This window comes from Tinamus guttatus, unplaced genomic scaffold (assembly GCF_059628265.1).
Source record: "Tinamus guttatus ecotype Peru unplaced genomic scaffold, ASM5962826v1 Tinamus_guttatus_pri_ptg000208l, whole genome shotgun sequence".
NCBI lineage: Eukaryota > Metazoa > Chordata > Aves > Tinamiformes > Tinamidae > Tinamus > Tinamus guttatus.
Window position 1 is genome coordinate 4,794,844 of NW_028288742.1, and position 14,721 is coordinate 4,809,564.

General features: G+C 39.3%; 1 protein-coding gene across 1 annotated transcript in view; it reads right to left on the reverse strand.

Moving 5' to 3' along the window:
- Window positions 1–323: 323 nt before the first annotated feature.
- RMDN2 (regulator of microtubule dynamics 2) overlaps window positions 324–14,721 on the reverse strand; it is a 41,337-nt gene continuing 26,939 nt past the window's right edge. The window contains exons 7-10 of the mRNA XM_088524182.1: window positions 12,564–12,662; window positions 10,977–11,030; window positions 10,805–10,885; window positions 324–849 (exon numbers count right to left, since the gene is read on the reverse strand). Of these exons, the coding sequence (XP_088380308.1) occupies window positions 796–849; window positions 10,805–10,885; window positions 10,977–11,030; window positions 12,564–12,662 (288 nt within the window). The 3' untranslated portion in view covers window positions 324–795. The remainder of the gene's footprint in view (window positions 850–10,804; window positions 10,886–10,976; window positions 11,031–12,563; window positions 12,663–14,721) is intronic.

Consider the following 14,721-nt stretch of genomic DNA (forward strand, 5'->3'; position numbering starts at 1 on the left):
ATAACACCACCACAATTGGCAGTATTTCAAAGTGAAATAGCCAGGATTCACAAGCTTTATGGAGGTCTCAGTAAAAAAATCCATTAAAAATCACAAATATAATAGACTTGTCCAAAACTCTTAATATCATTGGTCTTATTTTTAATATTTCACTTATTGAGGTTACAAATAATGTAAAATATAACTTCGGTATTTAATTTATAAAGCTTTTATATTTCCATGTAAAACAAACAGTAGATTTAAAGTAAAAAGATCTTAGTAGAGGCAACAGCTTCTTCTTTAACTTCAACAAGATTCTAATTTTTTAAGAGTAAATGCGTAAACAAAACATCCATGATTTCCCTTTGCACACATCTGTGCTGATCAGTTGACACAAATATAATTTACTATAGAAATAAAAAGTATATATTTTTTGTTTTTGCTACACACAGTTCTATGCTGGCATTGCATTTTAGCTGGTTAATCTTTTAAAGAGTAAGATCTATGCATTTTTCACTCTAATCCCCAATATGTCCATTGCCAGCAGTGGACTTTATGTTCAGAGAATCAAATTCACAGTGTCAACAATGTAAAATTACACTTAAATACAAGAATTATAAATATTCAGAGAAATTAATACAATTATTTTCATATCACAATTTCCAGGTACTTAAAGGCCATGATCCAAATCCACTGAAATCGATGACAGTTTCCCCACCTGCTTAGCTGGAATTTAGCTGCAGTCCCGAGCGACTGCAGATTTTCATCATGATCCCATAATTTCATCACAGCAAGAAGATTTAAAAGTGCACAGGGTCACAGCTTCAGCGTGAGAAGTAAAGCCTCCAAGTCTTTCTGGGTCTCTTTATCCTGAAAGAGACAGGCCATCATACATAAACTTCGGATAAATCCCTTGATTTGCCTACTGCTACGTGCCTATCTGCATTTCTTCACCAACTACAGACATAACGTACAACTGTAATAGCCACACAGTGTACAAGACTGCATAGTAAGTTAATTTATCAGCAATCGCAAAAAATAAAGTATGAAGTGAAAACAGGAGCCAGATGGCAGCCCCCCTTATACAGCTCTGTTAAAGCACTTAAATTGTTAGCCACAAATAGCCTTCTCAGCAGAGCAGCAAGCTTTCAGCTCAGGCCGCAACTTTTATTCATGTACTCTCCGTACAGTTTTGCCATGTCTTATATTTTACGTAAGCTCACAACCCACTTTTCCTATGGATGTTTCTGCACCGTTTCCTAATCATTTATTATCTAATTATCAAGGAAATATTGGGAAATGTAATTAAAGGCACAGATGAGATTATGTTTTCAGTGCGTATGGCCAGACCTACCTATAAAATCCCACTCTCCCATGGTGCAGCACGTGGGCTCTGCCTACGCTACAGGGCTCACAGCAGAGCGGAGCTGGGGTGGGAGCAAGAGGTGGGAAATCTGCTGTGGTCAGAGCGGACACTGAACCCTATCGCCTAGGGGAGAAGGGGGAGGCTCCTTCGAGGCTGCTGCGTAAATGCAGTTTGCGCAGAGCTATTCCCCAAAACAAAACCTGACCCACACAACTCTTCCAACAGCCTCCAGTGACATATGTCTTGGCTTCTTCATATAAACCATTTGGGTACGTGTGTATGAGCATGTAACAGCAGTACAAAAAAAAAAAAAAAAAAAAGGAACTACTTTTGTACTTATTTTTGTAATGTCTCCTGGATATAATCCACTTCCTGCTGCAAAATTTCTAGCTTGCAAAATAGACCGTGGCTTAAACCAACATTTCTAAGAAGTTAGCACTTCATACCTGCAAACTGGTAAGGGTCCAAGCAACCAGCACTTGCACCCGCACGTATTTAACAGTACATGGGCATATGTGCATCACAAATTTTGTGCAAGTATTTTTTTGTTCTGATAACAAGCATTTCTGAAAGAAAATACTACAGACAGACAGCGAAGCAACCACTGAATTTCAGGATCACTTCATTATCCAATCAACCAAAGAGCTGGAACAAAATACAGGATATTTTAAAATATATTTCACGGGTGAAGAAATTCCTGCTTCTCTTTATTTTGGTTACTTGTCTATAATGTCATGGAGGAACAGAGCAGAATATTGAGATGAGAGAAACCATATGCCAGATACGTCAAACTATATTATATTATTGCTCTGCATTAAGGCATTAATACATTAGCTGGACACTTCTCTCAGAGCCAGTGCCTTGCTCCCACTGGCAAGAATATGCTAAACTATCTGCCTAATCATTTATCAGAGGCCTCTAAAAGGCACACACTGTAAAGCTAGAAAGCACTTGCCAAAACTCTCTCGCAGAAGGAAATGTCGCACTGAATTCTGCACCCCTTAAATTCCATGTCACTGTGGGCTGCTTGGGGCTGCAGTCCATGCCTTTCAATAAAAACTGGAAAACCCACAAAATTTGCATCACTACGTCAATTAATTCAGGGAAGACATTTTTCCCCCCGTACCAATTGCTGCCCATGAAAACAATTTCTAAATTCCATTAAACATAAAAGTAACAAGCGAGATACTGTCCCGTGCTTTAAAAAAAAATGAAAAAGGCTTTCTCTGCTTCTATCTGGCCCTAGTCTTTTCACACATTTCTGAGCCAAAAATAATAAAGATATAGGTTTTGTCATATATTAAGGAATTGAGGTCCGTATTTTATGGGTTCACAAAATTCTTCATTCACTTTGCACAATATAACTTTTTAAAAACGGATCTCCAAATAGTTCTGCCTAATTATCTTTTTCCTTAGAAGCAAACTATTATGTCGGGCAATGAGTTTTAGGGAGTTGCAAAGTCCCAAATCTATTGGGCAATTTCCTGAATCATCCTCTGGGCTTAAGAAAATGAAGGAAATAAAAACAGGACTGTTCTAAGACCTAGTTAAAGGAGAAGCTGGAAAGAGCATGTAGAGTTCTCCACCTCTGAGTTGCCAGTATTACGAAAGACTATACCAGAAAAGGCAGGAATTACTGTTGTGAATTGCTGTGGATTTAATGTGCTGTGCTAACTGAGCTAGCAGCTTCCATTCAAAAGTAGAAACACAGCTGGAAATCCAAAAAAAAAAAAAGTGTAAAAATTAAAAGAAAGGCTGAGAATGGGCTGGGAAGGAAACTATTGTCTCCTGCAAGTAGGGCCCTTCCTGAGAATTGTGTCACGCTAAAAGAAGAGAGAAGCCCCAAAATTGTTAAATGCCATTCTCCAGTCCCACCATTACTGCCCAAATCTTGACTGTTGGGGGAACACAAAGTCAAGCAAAGTCAAGTCCTGTTTCTTCCTCATTTTGTTCCCGGTCTCTGGCTTTCTAGAAACAAACACTAAAAGTTTTTTGTTGTTTTGATTTTTTTTTAAACAATTTTGATGCCTCTGCGTTGTGGGGCAGGGGAGAGGGCAGCGTGTGAGTCAGATGGAGAATTCACTGCGTGCACCCCGTTCCCCGTTGTTCAGCCTGAGGCTGAGCTTAGCTCTCATTGAACACCCCGTCATTTTCAACCCTGGCTTTCTGCTGTCAGGGCTTACGCTTCTCAAACACTTCTCACATCATTTTCTGAGGTGAATATAGGTTCAAAACGTTCTGCAAACCATCACACAAAGGGCATTCAGAATTGCAGGGTCAGTGACTACGTTTCTGCCTCTTATTTACTTTTTAATTTCATCATTCACAGGGGATATGCACAGAAAAGAAAGACCAGGGAGCTGGGGACTGAGCAAGGGAAGAGAGGGAATTGAGAACAAGAGCAAGACGGAGGAGAGAGTTGGTGGGAAGAAGGGAATGTTGGCTTAACTGCATGCAGCCCATATTTTTACAGTTAATTTCTGCTAATAGGTTTCATTTATACATACATAAGCACACATATAGTCACATAAACATGCATGTAAAAATTATATGGCAATTAGGACCGAGGCAAAAAGATAATGATTTTACCTTCCATCTCAGTTAATTGCTTCCTTATGCATTAAGCACACTGGGCCCAGGCACCGCATGTGCGTGCACTTGTTGACAAAGTCCCGACTGTCAACAGAGAACTGATACACCCCCACGACCACAGCCAAAACGGTTACAGCCGCCAACTACAACATACTTGTGCGCGGCGGGTGCCAAACACCGAGCCGACACGCGTCCCGCGCGATCGCAGCGCGGGCGGCGGGGCCGCGGCGGCTCAGCGAGCGGCGCCGCCGCCGGGGTGGTCTAGGCCGCGCTCTGCTCTCGGCAAGGGCCGCGAGGGCCTGAGGGGCGGCCTGGCTTTGGGGCAGGCCCGGCTCTGGGGCAGGCCCGGCTTTGGGCACGGCTGCATCGCTCCCTCACCTCCCCACGAGGAAGCCTGGACCAGAGCAGAGGCACCCGCACGAGTACGAGGGGTAACGGCCTTTTCCGGCAATATAAATCACTAGGGAACGTGGTGCGCTCTCCCTCCTCCTCGACTTCGCCACAACTTCTCACACGTGGTGTGGATGCAGTACGTGTTATATTATACTTAGTTGCCTACTGCTGTTTTCACCCTTGGATATTTCAATAAACCATTGCAATCATCCACTTGCAACTTTCTGTGTAACTGCTGCATGTGACAAGTCAGGGCTTTTTATATTGCTTCCTATTTTCAGCATCTTCCTCCATGAATGAAAGATGACTTCTCTGAGCTTTTAACGTCAAGGCAAACAGAGCTTTAAAATATGGAACGGACAATAATTCAACATACTGTGATTACACTTCAAACAATGGCAAAGATACCTTTTCCTATCAGAATGACTACGAATTGCTAGTTCAGTTAGCTTTAGGATTGCTGCTGCAAAGTTACAAAATAACTGAATTCAATTTTTAATGATTAACAGTTGGGCAGAATTTTTACACGCCAGCAGATGCTCTCCTAACCCGAAGCTCAGAGCCTCCCGCACAGCCTCTTCCTGTTCTCAGCGCACACACAGGAGCTGTTGGTGCTGGAGGATCCCCCTGCTCGTGACACCGCGGCACCTTCCCCCCGTCTCCGTCCCGCTCCCTGCTGCACAGGCTGCACCGTGGGTGTCCGTGTGCGTGTGCCTCGTTGCAGCCTCTTCCGAAAGATGCCCGCTCACCCTCACCCTCTGCATTGCCTCCGGGATGATGCATTTCAAACTTCTAGAAGCTTCCTTTCCCGCAGTTAAAATATATATATATATATATATGTATATATATATATATGCTGCCACCTCCGTGAATCTCTCTCCTGCTATCCCCTCATCCTCAGCATGCCAGGGGAGGATGATTCTCTGACAGGATGTTGCTAGAAATAAATGGGTTCATTTCCTCATACATACATTAAACTCGATATTTAACTACTGTTAAATAGACTTTATCCACATTAATGAAATTACTACACCACTGAGCAACCAAAATCCTCATCGCTTTTTGAAATCTTTTTTTAGGAGGGGAGTAAAGAGCAAACTACGCAAACAAATCTTTTGCCAAGAACTTGAAAATATGCAGCCTGTAAAGCACAGTGATCAGTAAGAGAGAAAAATAGACCGTCTTCTATGAAGAGCTAACTAACGCAAAGTATAGGAGCTCTCAAATTCTTTTAGCAGCGCTTTTACAACTGTCTCATTTTAGTAGCATTTTACAGATTGAAAACGGATCCCTTTAGTATGAGTTTCTGTCAGGTCCGTTTCCTAAGCTTCAGGAACTCATATTCCATGTAAACAGCACTAACTAAAGTAATAGTTAAGGTTTTTTGTTTAAGCAGCTAACAATCTTTTGTCAAACAGAATATTCAAAAGATACTTTAATTTAGGGTTGGTGGTAGCTTTAAGGAAATCCTTACTGAACTTCAAAAACAGTATTATTAGGAAAACAACAGTCTAGAATTTAAAAATGAATACTAATCTGAATAACTTCATTATTTTGTAATTGAAACATTATGGATTTTTGTTTGGCATTTTGAGAACAAATGTACATAAAATCTAAGTGAAAGAATACCCTCTGAAAACAGTCACATTTTGTTTTGTGTAACATCTGTATTTGATATGTTTTTGAATAGGGGGGAAAAAGGGAAGATAGAAAAGAAAATGCTCTGGTTAATGAGAAAACAAAAACATTTTTGCGGAAGGTTAACCTAAATTAGCCATATAGTGTCAATGGGTGGTTTCTTCACAAATAAGTTACAATTTGCACCCTTTCCTTTAAAAACAAAATGACATTACTTCTCCTCCTGTCAGAATCTTACTTAGAAATACAGATTACCACATCAGCTTCAAATGAGATCTACTGGAAAAATCTCAGCAAGGTCGGCTACATAGAATCAGTGCTGAGATTGGAAAACACCTATCCTGGAAGATTTTTGTGAAATTAAAGGTATCTAAATACTCCATTTTGACAAAAGCAACTGACAGGTGCTGAATTTTATATTCTGTGCCCCTTACTATCCCTTTCTTATATCCCTTTTTCCTTACAGACAATATTCAAAAAGAAAATCAGTGTCTTGGAATCTCAATTACTGTAAAGTAAAAAAATATAAGAAAATGTCAGACATGATTTTTCCTCAGCAGCTGTATTCTTGTTCAAACATCATGCCATTACCACACATACCAATGTGCAATGCTACATACACCTCTATGACCTTACAGAGTTTCAGGCTTTTCCAGTGTCACTGGGTTCGATGGCAGAGTCCTTACCAAGCCTATGCTTCCTGCCATGCTATGAACATAAAAAGTCAGTCAAAACTGTCAGTTTCTGTAATATCTGTAATATTTTCAATAATTTTCAGTTCTGAACCTCCTTTGTTTTTAGTTACTGGGGAGGAGGGAGTGTTTTGTTAAGATTTTTTTTTTTTTTTCCAGAATAATATTGTGGAATACAGTCTCAACTTAAGCGAGGTTTTCATCTGCATTTTAAATAAGACTTTTTTCAGTGCAAATAAATGTGCTTTGGTTTTTTTCCTGCTTTATTGTCTTCAGTCCAAGACTACATTGTTTTTTGTAGAACAACTGCTGCTTTTTAGATTAATTTTCAAGCAATGTCATAGAGACAAGAGCCTTGAGGTTGTGTGCAAGATCAATGCTCATGTTTTCAAATTTAAATTATATTTTTCTCCCCAAGCTTAAAAATGTCATTTTTTCCATCCCAGTAGTCTGCCACATCTGGTTTCAACAGCCTTTTATGTAGTCACACTCACCAAGCCTCTGAGTGCATTACAAAGCAATGAGTAGAGTCTCAGAACGGGTATTGCGAGGACTATTGGATAAACAGAGCAGCTATTATACACTTGACAATAACTCACATGCAGCCCTGAACATTAGGAGCTCTTTTTTTGAAGGGTGACTGTTTCCCAGGACCCTGAGGTTATCCACCTGGCCAGCAACCAGAGAAAAGCAGGACAATTTAATGTCCTGTGAACCTCCAGCCATTTAGCACCATTCTATGATACGAGAATATTTACGGCCAAGGAAAAGCTATACGATTCAGAGCTTTCTGTTTAGAGTAGAGAGGAAAAAGGGAACGGCCTTTCACATGGTACTCTAACTTTGGTTTCATTCTCCAGGTCTAATTTGCACCAAGTGTCCTGGACATGCCCTGACAAGAGGAGAAAAAAAAATATTATACATATATATATATATATATATAATATATATTACATATATATTTTATATACACACACACACACACACATATATGCATACTGCTTAATTAAGAATGTGCCAAACTGAGTATTTTAAAAAAAATGATACTAGGACTTATGGGAATCTTTCTTAATAAATTGTCTCTCTCTTGACAATTGCTTTGGTATTCTGCTTTATCACTGGGTTGAAACCGGACATCAGATTTGTTTTCTTTAATAAGAATTAACTCTGTTTGGAAGCCCCTCTCCCACTGGGAATTAAGCAAGTATTCTGCAAGTGGTAGAACTGACGCACAAAAGGGGTAACTGGATGTGATACAGCATTTGAGACAAGAATCATCGCACTTTATTTGAAATGTTACATGAAATGAATCCTAGAAGAGTGTCAGGGAAGTGCGTTGACTTAGCCCAGCTGAGAATTTGGCCTCAGGATTAAAATGAGCTATGGGTTGTTTTACTGATGCCAAGTACCTCTGGTTCCCACCAAAGTCAATGGAAACTGAATGCTCCGAAACACTAAAAATTAAACCATTATCGACTATTATTTTTCATATTTGTGCTGCAGGGTGATTTGTATCATGAAATGCTATACATTTTCTGAACGTGGCACCTTTCCAGCGACTTTGTCTTTCTGTCTAGTGCTGCTTCTATGCCTTTATACATATATATGTTTCTCAGTAGAAGCCAGCATTTAAAAAGCAATAAAGGAATTCCCCTGCCTGAAGAGAGAGAGGTTTAAAAAAAAATCACATGAGAAACTGTGATTACTCTCAGATTTCTAGCATGACTGTGACAACCTACTATGCTGCTGACAGCCTTGACATTCTGTGCCGTGGCAAACTGGAGAGGCCCTCAGACTGCTGTTTATCTGCATTTGCTATTACAGTCCGTGAACTCCACCTTCTACAGGGCTGTAGTCAAGCCAAGCACTTTACCAGCATCTGTTTTTATTGTCTCCCCCAAATCTCCTATTACAGCCTCTTCCCTCCCCTTTATTATCACAGCCTTTTCCCTCTTTCCCTCAGCTAAAAGTTATTCCTATGCTGAACTCCAAACCCTGGACAACTGCATTTCCAATGCATCTTTCCCAAAAATCAGAGAGCCTTTCTCAAACACGGTAACCAGAGCAATACACAATATTATAATGCAGGTGAGACTGGAGTTAACAGCACCCGCAGCAGTCATGTTCCTAAACTTATCTCAAAAAATATCACACGTAACAAGCCAAATCAGATAAATCTGTGATACCTATAAAGTTAGTCATAGCAGGAGGGGACAGATCATCTTGTCCTCTTCAGATGAAGAAAAGAGTTTTTGTGGCTACTTGCTGCTCCTTTTCAGTTCACATACCAGTATAATTCTTATTCTCACCACCACTCTGCTTATCACAATACACATGCACCCTCCAGATTGCTCCTACATTTCTTCCCTGCAACCCCTTGCCTTTTCAGGTCTGTCAGCACTTCAGAAATGAAATACGGCTTTTCCCTTTCCAGGAACAAAATACCCCCAGATTGGCTTCAGCTCATGTCTAGAGTTTGGAGGCAGGATTTGTCTCCCATTAACATGACGGCCTAAAGGTATATATTTCTCTCTAGTGACTTTTGGCCAGCTAATCTTAGCAGATATGAACCCCATCCTATGCCATCTCTGTATATTTTGAGGAATCTTTATGAATATGTTGAATGACTTCCAGCTTCCTATACACACGCAGTCTTTCCACTACAAATTTCTATGATATATGTATTTGCAATTTTATTCGGCAGCATTCACAATTACATGCCTTATTTTTTGACTTCAGAGTTCATTGCAATATTACGTAGCCTATAGCAGAAAAAGCAAACAAACAAAAAATCATCAGCATAGTTGGTCCAAATATACACAAACTTGGCTGAGCTCAACCAGTTTCAGTTGCATATTCTTCCCCTTAAACCACTGGTCCTACTTTTTTAATTTTTATTTTGCAGAGAAATATGGCACAAAATTACTGCTAATTGATAGCAATCTCTCCCATGTTCTGTAAAAAAAAAAAAGGGCAAACTGAAGGTACATTGCAAGAGTAAGCAAAGAATAGAGTGAAGGGATTACTAAATCATATCTACATCAACACATATTTAAAGAAACAGTGAAGTTAAGCAGTGACTGCTTAAGTCATGACTGGTATGCACTCCAAATTGGGCAGAAAAGAGAGGCCACCCAGGAGCAGCTGCTGGTGAGGTAGGCAATGGTCTTTCTTTCTTCTCAGCGTGAAGATTTCACACAAACATGTTAGTGCTCCACACACTGCACTTCTTGTCAGTCAAACTATGGAACTATTTAATGGCCTTTTCCTTAACTTCAAAGAACTGAATGAGATAGGGCCAACTCCTCTCTGGAATCACATCTCTCCTTTCTCTCTCTCCCGCCTTGCCACATCTGCTATGCTCAAAGGGGGTCCCTTAGGCTGACTAAGCTCAGGTTTGAACTTGTGATGCTTTAGGATGGTGAGGCAGTTCCAGTCATAGGTTGTTAATTATGGAACTTGCTTCTACATGAGATCAGACAGCAAGAGTGAATCTTCTTGCCATGGCTTGGGTTACATTTGAGAGATTAAACCACTTTGAATCTCTCCAATATGTGTAGAAATTTCACATTCATGTACAACAATGCTCTAAATGATCTAAAAAATAACATTCATCTATAAAAATAAACTAACAACCAGTAACTGGAACTGGAAGAAGTGGGTCTAACTAGACTGCAATTGAAGATAAAGACAAGCAATTAATCCAGTTTACCCTGGGAGGCCTTGACAATAATCAAACCATAGGTTTTTAGGCGAACTAGGAATTGTAGGACTAAAATCCAGACTACTTTCTGCCGAGAAAGAGTAGGTGTGAGGCAAAACACTCAGCACAGCTAGAGTGACGCACTCAGCTGCTTGTGCTTAAGACAGTTTAATGAAACGGGTTGAATTACAAAGAGCTTAATTCACACGTCAAATCTCTGACAGCCTTAGACACAGACAAGTCTCTGACAGTTCCCCAAGATTTTCTTTACAGCTGTTGATACAGACAACTGTGATGAGCCAGCCTAGAGTAGAGGAGAAAAGAAGGGTCTGTGTTCAAAGGAAAAAGTGAAACATTATGTTATTATTGACACTGTAATAATGAGTACTAAAAAACAGCAAAGCAGTCACAAGAGAACAAATTATCATTCTCAATACCCACCTCATTAGTAACTGAGAGAATTGACAGTGCAGAATCACAGTACTTCAGTGCATTGTTTTTCTGGCCAAGATCTTTATAGCACTGAGAAGAAAAAAAAAAAAAAAAATTCTAACCAGGCCACTGTAAGAATACCAGAGTCTACAAATCATTATTTTCTAAAGAAGCTGATTACCTTTGCCAAATACACATAATTCGACTTGGAATATCCTGGGCACATTTCTTCTGCCTAAGTAACAAAAAACAGGAAACAAAATAGACATCAATATTGTGTGATGAGATGTATGTGGTTAGCATAACATTCTTAGTAATGCTCTAAGCTTCCTCAAACAGCAGACTTAATCATCCCTACTGTGTGCATCACAGTCCATGTAGCATTAAAGGAAAATAAAAAAGCCCAAACCAGGCACAGGAGATGTTGACATTGAACACAAAAATGTTCTGAACTCCTCAGGCCTCTCTCTCTTTCTAAATGCTTTGTAAAGACAAGGGATCATTCTAAACAGAAAACAAAACATATTTATTTGTACAGTGAGCTGAAAGACACTATTTCTTTCTGCATTATTAATAGCTATTTTTCCATCAAAGAAATAAACAAGAAACTCATCATTCTTCACTTTGGGTGAAGCTTAAGAACTTATTAAGAACTTATAAGGTAAATAAATATAAGCATTTTTCTTTCAACGACTTATTTACTGCTTCTTTACAGAAGCTACATGTTTTGGACCTCAGGAGTGCTACTTTCACTGTAATAGTCTATTATCAAACAATCTAAAAGGAGGCGCAAACAATTGCCTTTAAGAAAATGGTTTAATTTTTGTTGTAGAAGATGATTGAAAATACAGCTGCTTTGCAGCATGAGGTCTGCAAGCCCACCACAAAATGCCCTGCAGCTAACTGAATATTTCAAATGATTTTTCCTAGCTTTGGATCATGACCTTAAAGATAAAAATCTCTTACATAGAGAAAGCTATAATATATTGTGTAGTCTAAAATACAAGAAATTATTCCACTTTTAAATAAACTAGGAATATAGAAAATAAACACTTCTGATATTGCCAAAAATACGCTTTTGTGAAATTCTTTAGAGCAACTGTCTGAAAGTAATTATAATGATGAAAGTTTACACTTTGAACTTAATCATGTAAAAAAACTTCCATTTTTCAGCCTCACAAATAGAAATGATCCACATAAAAGACACTGAAAGACAGCTTTATTTTATACACATGGGATACTTGCTTGTAACTCTGCATGCATATAGAATGGCCAGAGCCTATGTGACACAGAGCTTTCTGTTCTCCTTCACTGTAAAGATCATTTCTTAGCCTCCACCTCACCCCCTGCCAATAAATAAATAAATAGGAAAAGCTTCTACTGAAATTCAAAGAGGAGCTTCATGTCAGAAGTATTCCTTGCTCCTGTTAGATCCCTTGCAAAAATGGGCAAATAACCAGTTTACTGCTGTGGTCACTTTGTTGCAGTGTTATGTATAACCACATCTATTACCTATCTCACATTAAAGTAACAAGTAATGTGGCAAGTCCTTAAAGAGTTTTGCAGAACATAATTAAAAGAAGAAAAGCTTTAGCCATTTGTCTCCAAAGTAATTTTAAAATAGAAAGGAAAAAATAAATATTAGACAGCCCTGTGATATTTAGAATTTATAGCTACTGAAAGTCATCTGTGGAGCAGACGTTCTGGGAACAGTCACACAGAGCAGCTGGCAAATAACCACACAGAAAAACCCTTGGCTAGGACCTACCTTGAGGAAATTCTGCAATGCTTCTTCTACTGTGGAAGTAGGAGGAGCTCCAAAAAGAGCAGTAGCTACTTTCTTTTCAATCCAAGACAATTGAGCTACCTATAATATAAATGGAAGAACAAAAAAGAGAATTTTGGGGGGATTGTTTCTTAGATTCAGAATAAAATATTGTCCTATGCTGCTGCACTGCCTATACAACTTAGTTTGCAAAAGAACACACAAAAGAATCAGCCGATCTAAAGCACAGTTTTTTGGTTTCAGAGCCCAATAACAAGGAAGCATATACAGGTAGAAATACACTACAAAATGCTAACATTGTTGACAGATTATCCCAGTCTATAAAGCTTAGGTTACACAGATAAAGCATCCTAAGACTGCAGCATGAAAAAAAACAAAAACACAAAAAACACTAAGGCTACTGCTTTAATCGTTAAATATTTTCAAGAAACAGAGATAGCAGAGCATGATAGTCCATCTACTCAATGCTTTTCAGCAGTACGAAAAGCTGTTGTTACCATCCAAATGTGCTCCTAGCCTTTGTAAAACAAGTTTGTTTATTATACAGAAGCTGGTCACAACAGCTCCTCCGGTTCTGACACGTGCCCAAAAGGCCCTTCTCTGCTCGGGATGACAATCTCTTCAGCGCTGCTGCCACCTCCCCTGCCTCTCTGAATCCAGGTGCTGAACCCAGTAACTTACCCAGCGGATTACAGTTAATCATACTAAAACATGGGAACACGTCTGCGCTCTAACGTACAGCTACCCACTGCCATCAATCAGAACACTCCTCTTTTATGCGGGCATCAAGTTCTCCTTACTTCTTGCTGCAAACTGCCTTAAAAATACCACTGCAAAGAGAGCATGTGCTAGGACAGTGCACGGAACCCTGTTTTCTCATTTGGCATCAACAAACTCTAAGTAAGAGCAACATTGTTTGGAGACAGGAGGTGTCCTGGCAGCCTGCTTCAATGCCCTGCTTCTTAGATGTCACCAGCAAGTCTTCTACTCAAAAACACTGAAAATAATATTCCGGAGATAAACAATACTAACACAGCTTAGCTTTATTTCTTTTTCCATCATCCCCTTCAGATCTCCTGATCTTAAAGCAATAAATGCAATAAAGCATTTTTAGAAAAGCTCTCTTCACCAGTCTCTCAGTTCTCATTTAAACAAAAACATTTCCTCTCTTTGCACTGAAATGCTTTAACACTGTGCCTTACAATTTGTAGCACAGAGCTTAAAATTTCAGGTTATAGATAGATAAATAGTACAGATGCACATGCTGCACTTTCCTAGCTTCTCACAGGTTCTGGGTTTTTCTTTTTTATAAAAATGTTTTCTTCAGGCCAATCTACTGCTATAGGTCTCTATATTCTCTTGGAACAGAAAGGGATTTTCTGTATCCCCGGGTTCATCTCGGCAACATACAGTGAGCTTAGAGGAAAAGGAAGAGATGGAAAAAAAAATGAAGTGCCTGAATCTTCTCATACTGCTTTCTGAGAGTCTGCCCGGCACTATATATAATCTGAATAGATACACAATTCTCACATACACAGAATGAACTCTTAGGTTTTCCATGAAGGGCTATAATTAGCTATTTAAAATAAAAGTTCTTCCTAACAGCTGTATTACTGTCTTGTAAGATTCAATCAGAATGATTTTACTGAGGTCTTAGTTCTTATTTCATCTGCCCTGGGTACTGGTTTCTTCTATACATACTCAGCCATTTCTATATTACAAAAGCTACCGATTTAAAGCATTATTTAAAAGGAAATTGCAGCTACAGTGTGTTTTCATTAATGTGCACTGGAATAAATATTACACTTTTTATGGGGAATACGCAGGTAGTCAGATAATTCTGGAATGCTTTACATCCTCAGACTTGCACAGTGATGCCTTGATGAATTCATTGCAGCAAACTCTAGCCATTTACAAATTAAGTGCCTAGTTTACACCGATTTTATGGGCTCCTTGGAGAGTCAATAGACAGGCAGCAGCGTTTCCATCAGGCAATTCTTCTTGCTTCCTCCACTTGAGCCTGTTCTCAACCATCCACTTTTCCTCTTTCTTTCTTTTGACTAAAAAATGAGCGCTGACAATTGGCTCAGATCTGACACGTGTCTTGGGGATGGCTAAAGACACGTGAGATGAGTCCAGC